General features: G+C 34.6%; 1 protein-coding gene across 6 annotated transcripts; it reads left to right on the top strand.

Moving 5' to 3' along the window:
- Window positions 1–472: 472 nt before the first annotated feature.
- LOC131159311 (MDIS1-interacting receptor like kinase 2-like) lies at window positions 473–6,342 on the top strand. Of its 6 annotated transcripts, none has more exons than XR_009137781.1 (3): window positions 473–3,371; window positions 4,063–4,452; window positions 5,629–6,342. XR_009137781.1 is itself a non-coding variant. In XM_058114101.1 (3 exons), the coding sequence occupies exons 1-3, from the start codon at window positions 3,107–3,109 to the stop codon at window positions 5,799–5,801; spliced, it is 378 nt and encodes a 125-aa protein (XP_057970084.1). In that variant the 5' UTR covers window positions 475–3,106; the 3' UTR covers window positions 5,802–6,342. The 6 variants fall into 6 exon arrangements, 3 of the variants coding, with proteins under 3 accessions (XP_057970084.1, XP_057970083.1, XP_057970082.1); XM_058114101.1 differs by having other exon boundaries at window positions 475–3,371; window positions 4,063–4,152; window positions 5,779–6,342; XM_058114100.1 differs by having other exon boundaries at window positions 475–3,371; window positions 5,779–6,342.
- The last annotated feature ends 955 nt before the right edge of the window (window positions 6,343–7,297 follow it).

Genomic DNA, 7,297 nt, shown 5'->3' with positions numbered 1-7,297 from the left:
TATTCCAGCATTTTTGTTGGTATTTATTATTTCATGCAAATATTTTCTGCATTGTATGTGCGGCTTCTATCTTACATAAAGGTGTATTCTTTGTATTTATGAAAAATTCTCGGCTGCATTTGTTGTTCATAAAATACAAATTTAAAGTTTTATAAAAATATATAAATACTCCATAAAGGTGTATTTTTTGTATTTATGAAAAATTCCCAACTGCATAACCAAGTGCATTTGTTGATTAATAAAATACAATTTTAAATTTTTATAAAAACTATAAAAATTTAATCGAAGGTCAATTAATAAATTTGTTGATTTGATTGGGCTACAATAAACAAATGCTTCCAGGAAATAAGCATCCTGCTAGAAGACCGTCAAAGCATGAGCAAATAGCCAAGAGGGCCCATCTACTTTTTCATTTAAACCATCCCTTCCATCTCCATTGTCTATAAATAGCACTCATGTGCCTTTACCCTCCGCATTCCAATCCTAACCACCCATCCATTTTTATATATTCCCAGCAATCATATATATATATATAGGAAAACCAATGACCACCCACCCCTGGCTTCTTTCCTTCCTTCTCTTGTTCCTCCTCATCCACCTCCTCCTTCTTGCATCCCCTCCTCCTCCTTCCCATCATGTTGCTCTTGTTTCTGCTTTAGTCACCACTACTTCTGAAACAAATGCTTTGGTGGCATGGAAGGCGAGTCTTGACAACCACAGCCGATCTATTTTGTCCTCTTGGGTTGGAACCGACCCTTGCAATCGATGGATTGGAATTGAGTGTCACAAGTTCATAAGGAGCATTGCATATGTAAACCTCACAAGCCTTGCTTTGAGAGGTACGCTCCATAGTTTTAATTTCTCGTCCTTCCAACACCTCCAAAAGCTTGATCTTAACAACAACTTCCTCTTCGGAAACATTCCCTCCAATCTAGGAATGCTTAAGTCTCTCAATCTCCTTGATTTGTCAGTTAACAAGCTCACAGGACCAATCCCAACTACTATAGGAGACTTGGGCGACTTGACCACTTTGTACCTTCATCATAACATGCTTTCTGGATCTATTCCTCGAGAGATAGGAATGCTTAAGTCTCTCATTGTTCTTTCATTGTCATTTAACAATCTCACAGGTTTAATTCCAAGTTCGATAAGAAATTTAAAAAAATTGACCACTTTGTACCTTGCGGCAAATGAACTGACTGGATGCATCCCACAAGACATTGGGCAATTAAGTTCTCTTATTAGCCTCCAAATGGCTAGTAACCATCTCACAGGGCCAATCCCAACTACAATAGGAGACTTGGGCAGCTTGACTATCTTGTACCTTTATAACAACATGCTTTCTGGATCTATTCCTCAAGAGATAGGAATGCTTAAGTCTCTCAATGACCTTGATTTGGCATTTAACAACCTCACAGGGCCAATCCCAACTACTATAGGATACTTGGACAACTTAAACACCTTGAAACTTTTTTACAACAAACTCACGGGTACCATTCCAACTGCAATTGGAAATTTTACTAAGCTCACCTCCCTATCGCTGCAAGAAAATCTATTATCAGGCCTACTCCCTCCAGAAATAGGGAAATTGAAGTCTCTTCAAGAGTTATACTTGTTTGCGAACAAATTTTATGGCTCCATTCCTCGAGAGATGAATAATCTTACACATTTGAGGGTAGTGGATTTATCTAATAACAATTTTGTTGGCCATTTTCCAAAAAATACATGCCTTGGTGGTTTGCTTGTGAAGTTTCTTATAGAAGGTAACCATTTCAGGGGTTCCATTGCAAAAATTTTAAGGAACTGTACTACCCTAGTTAGGGTTAGACTTGATAGGAATCAGTTCACTGGAAACATATCAGAACATTTTGGCATATACCCAAATTTAAATTATATTGATTTGAGCAACAATAAATTCTATGGTGAGCTTTCTCATAAGTGGGGGCAATGCTATAGAATGACGGCCCTAAAACTCTCCAACAATAAAATTTCAGGTGAGATTCCTCATGAACTTGGCGAAGCTACAAAACTACAAGTGCTTGACCTCTCCTCAAATAACCTTGTTGGGACGATCCCAAAGGAACTTGGGAGATTGACATCAATGGCATACCTTTTGCTAGACAACAACAAGCTTTCAGACACTATTCCATTAGAAATTCTAATGCTTTCAAGTCTAGAAAGTCTTAGCATGGCATCAAATAACCTAAGTGGCTTAATTCCCAAAGAAATAGGTGAGTATCCAAGATTGTGGATGTTGAATATGTCTAATAATAGATTTGAAGGAACTTTGCCATTTCAAATTGGCAAGTTGAAATTTCTGCAATTTCTTGATCTAAGCATGAATTTGTTGGTTGGAGTGATACCACAACAGGTTGGCGAATTGAATAAGTTGGAAACATTGAATCTCTCCCACAATGGATTCTCCGGTTCAATTCCATCCACCTTTGATGATCTCATTGCTTTGACATCTGTCGACGTATCCTACAATAAGCACTTAGAGGGCCCTATTCCTACGGCTAAGCCCTTTCAAATTGCTCAAATTGATTCCTATAGAAACACAAGCTTATGTGGTAGTGTCCTAGGTTTGGAGGCTTGTCCCTCTACGATGAGCCACATTTCTCATGAAAAAAAGGGAAACAAAATCATGATCTTGACTACAGTCTTCATAATGGCAATAGTATTTTTCATACTCATTATAGTTGGAGTTTTTTTTCTCCTTGGTTCTAGAGAAAAGAAAATGGATAACCAACCAAGGGAAATGCAAAATGAAAATATTTTTGCAGTCTGGAGGTATGACGGGATGATGGTTTACGAACAAATAGTCGAAGCGACAGAGGGATTTAATTCTAAGTATTGCATTGGAGTAGGAGGATATGGAGTTGTTTACAAAGCGAAGTTGCCTAGCACTGGCCAAGTTGTTGCCGTGAAGAAACTTCATCCTTTACAAGATGACGAGTCCATGGACAATTCAAAAGCTTTTGAAAGTGAGGTTCGAGCATTGACGGAAATATGCCATTGAAACATTGTGAAGCTTTATGGGTTTTGCTCACATGTAGAGCAATCCCTTCTTGTTTACCAGTTTGTAGAGAGAGGGAGCTTGGGGAAGATGCTAAGCAATGGTAATCGAGAACAAGCAATGGAGTTGAACTGGAGTAGGAGGGTAAATGTGGTGAGAGGAATTGCAAATGCTTTGTCCTACATGCACCATGATTGTTCACCCCCCATAATTCATCGTGACATATCCAGTGACAATGTTTTGTTGGATTTGGAGTACGAAGCTCATGTGTCTGATTTTGGGACTGCTAGGCTTTTAAAGCCTGATTCCTCCAATTGGAGTTCACTGGCTGGGACAATTGGATACACAGCTCCAGGTATTTATTTATTCTCTGTCTTCACCTGCCTTTCTCGGTTTCAATGCAAAATAATAAGAATAATATACAAAAAAAGTAGAGAATAAATCCTTTTTAAAAAAAAATATATGAAGAGATTATAATTTTTTTCTTTTTGTGTTATGCTACAATGAAAATATAAAAAGCTATAGAACTTTCGAAAAATTTTTCTTAATCGTCTATCCCTTGATTGAAATTCATAATTTGTTCCCACATTTGAGTATTTGAAAAGGGTATATTTTAAAATATTCTTAACCTTTTAAGCTATGATCATTAGCCTTGAAAAAAATTTTCTTGTTAGGCTATGATAAACTTAAATGTGTTTTATACAACTAGTTTATGATAATGTTAAATCTATTCATTTCTTTATGCTAAATAACCTTTGGTCTCTATTTTAAAAAAATCAATACAAGGGCGTGCAACGAGATCCAACTATTTAATGCACATGTATGTACCCGAAAAGGATACAATTTGTATTTTCTTTTATACCAAATCTTAATTTTGTTACAATTGTGATTAAAAGACTAATAGACATGATGCCAAAATCTTTTTTAATCATAATGTTATTCAAAACTTGGTCTCTTTATGCAACAATAATAGTGTATAATAACAACTTTCAGGAGTAAATGTAAGAAACTGTAATTAACTAAATAAAACAATCTTTTACATGCAGAGCTTTCCTATACGATGAAAGTGACAGAGAAGTGTGATGTTTATAGCTTTGGAGTAGTGTCAATGGAAGTAATTATGGGAAGGCATCCAGGTGATCTCATCTCATCTCTACCATTCTCCTCGTCATCACCATCAACATCATCATCATTATCCACTCACCATGTACTGTTGAAAGATGTGGTAGACCAATGTCTATCACCTCCTACAAATAAACTTGCAAATGAAGTGGTCTGGATTGTGAAGCTAGCATTTGCATGCTTGTACACTAATCCTCAAATTCGACCAACAATGCGACAAGTTTCACAGAAATTATCAGTTAAAAAGCCACCTCTGCAAAAGTCATTCTCCACACTTACACTGGATAACATCTTGGTGACAGATATCTAACTAGGTAAACTTTTGAGAGTGCCTTTAATAGATGATAATTTTTTTTTTTAAAGGATAATTTTATAAAATTTTATTGAATTATCTTTACTATGGGTATAATATCTTTGAACTTGAGAGTATGCTAACCGGGATTATTTCTCTTGCCCTTGCAGTCCAAGGTTAGCACGACTTGTAGGAAAGGAAATTTTCTATTTTGACCTCATTCATGTGTATGTTTGCACAAGCACATATATATAACAATAAAAAAAATTAAGAGATATAAAAAAAATTATAGAATAATTGATTTTTTTTCACAAGCACATATATATAACAATAAAAAAAATTAAGAGATATAAAAGAGGTATAAAATGACAGATTTTTTTTTTTGAAAAAACAATGTACAAAAGAATTATAAAATTTTATATATTTTCTAACAATAAAGTTTATTTAAAATATAAAAACTATAGATTATATATTTTAAACTACAATTTAGCCAGTTAAATTGTAGTTTAGTCAATTCTTGAACCCCAATTTTTTTGTTATTAAATTAAGATTCTTTTCTCAATAATAATTTTTGTTGTATGTAGATTCCATCTCTGCAAATACAATAATAATAGTATTTGATGAGATAACACAAATTTTGAGATTTCCTTAAGTTGAACTAGTAATTTGAAAATCTCTTAATTTCCTTAACACAAAAACCTGCTGCCTCCTACAATACTCCTAAATTTCAACTTCGAACCTACAAAATCTCTCAAAAACAAAATTAGAAGCATATTTGTGTCAAATAACTCTAATATAGGACAAGATAAAGGAGATTCATAATTAAATTTTTATTAATAATAAAGACATAATGGTTGTGTATTCTCTCCTCTTCTTTATCATAATGAGTCTCAACCCTCAATTGCAATTTTTATAATGAGTCAACTTGATATCAGCAATCATACTTCAAATATGTTTTTAATTTCAATTTTTCTAAATACAAAAAAATATAATACTATTGAGAAATGCATGCTATAGTTGCTTATGAAAAATATTTATAGTACGTCAAATTTATCAATACTTTTGGCCCTAATTGTTAGTCAGTTAACTGTAAGGGAACTAAGGTTATCAATCTTACTACATGTCACTCTCGCATTATTTGGCCCCAACTGTTTATTAAAGTCCTTATGAATTACTTTTCTTGTGCTTGGTTTTGTAGGTAGCTATCAATATCAACCTCACATCAATATAATTTTCTCTATGAAATTTTATTGATCTTACATGTCATAATAACCAAAATGTCCACGCTACATGTATCCTAAATTTGGATATGATTTAGGGGGATTTCATGTTGGTTTTCAATTTATAGATATTGTAGCTCAAAGTACTTGAGCAATGGTGATATCAAGCAACAAGGAGGATGACTTGAAGGATTTTTTTTGCGGAGCTTGCTTACACAGTGGAAGCGACAAGGAAGTGTGATGTTTATAGCTTTGGAGTCATATCAGCGGAAGCAACTATGGGAATGAACTTGGGCAATCTCATCTCATCCCTATTGTTGTTGTCTGCTCATCATATACTGCTGAAGGATGTGATACAATAACACCTATCATTGCTTGCGAGTGAGATTGAAGATAAAGTGGCTCTGTTGTGAAACTAGCATTTGCCTGTTTTCTCCGTAGTCCTCGATATCAACTAAAATGTGACAAATTTCCCAAAAATTCACAATTGGAAGGCCATCATTGTGCACTTCATTCTCCATAGTTACATGGGTGATTGCTTAGATGCAAGTACCCAACTGGGTGAACTTTCGCAGACATATTTGTTTCTTTTCTTATTTCCATTGTTTTTACTTTTGTTCTCCATTGTAATCTGCTTCTCTATTTGCATTGCGAGGGCTATTTTAATTGTTGGATTGTTTGTTTGATCTTTTTTTATTGGCTATGTGCATGGCTGGTTATTATGTAGTTGCTATTAAATATAATTTTGGTTTGTAATAATCATTATGTTTAAATAAGAATTTATGAATACTCGCATGGCAATGCTATTTCTTATTGTGATATCAGTGCTATCATTCTAGCAGCTTAGTTGGGAGATTATAGGAAGTAGAAATTAGTGTCATACTTTCATATGGGCAAGCGATGCGGGTGATCCCCATGGCCCAAGGCTGCAAGGAGCTACTTTTGGATCGATACTGAGATTCATCATATTTAATTACACAACCGGCTCATTCTCCATATCAAAACCCTCTGAGTTCCTTCCCTAGATTTAAGCCTAGAAAATTTTTATGACCATTTGCTAAGACTGTCCTTTCTATGGCTGTAATTGGACGGAATACTTCTAAATCATTATGATTGCTAAAATGACAGGATTTGAAACCCACTTCAACACTTCCCAAGTGTTTAAAAATCCTAGTTTGGGTACTTCAAATACAAGCTTTATATATATATCAACCAATCATTATATTGCTCTAACTTTAGATAGAAGCCAACACAGATTGCACACTAGAACATAGTTCCAGTAAGAAATACCTTCAGATTCTACCAACATACTTTCGAGTTTTGATCATCAAACTAAAGCCAAAACTTCAGTACTTCACATAAAAGGCCCTCACAAATTTGCATATTACTACACCCTACAAACGTCACCTACTCAAAACTCAATTGCCAAAATTTCAACGACTGTTAATAAAACAAAACAATTACTTGAAAACACATCAAAACCCTTCAATATTTCACAGATTTGTGATAAATAACAGTGCATTGAGGCAGAAACATATAGACAAATAGTTGGTTGGCATGAAATGGAAATGCAAGAAAGGAGGAGATGATTACTATGGGCACACAATGACAGTGGCCCGCCGTCGCAAATCCTCAACCTAACATGCC

This window comes from Malania oleifera, chromosome 7 (assembly GCF_029873635.1).
Source record: "Malania oleifera isolate guangnan ecotype guangnan chromosome 7, ASM2987363v1, whole genome shotgun sequence".
NCBI lineage: Eukaryota > Viridiplantae > Streptophyta > Magnoliopsida > Santalales > Ximeniaceae > Malania > Malania oleifera.
This window is presented reverse-complemented; position numbering and strand designations above follow the sequence as displayed.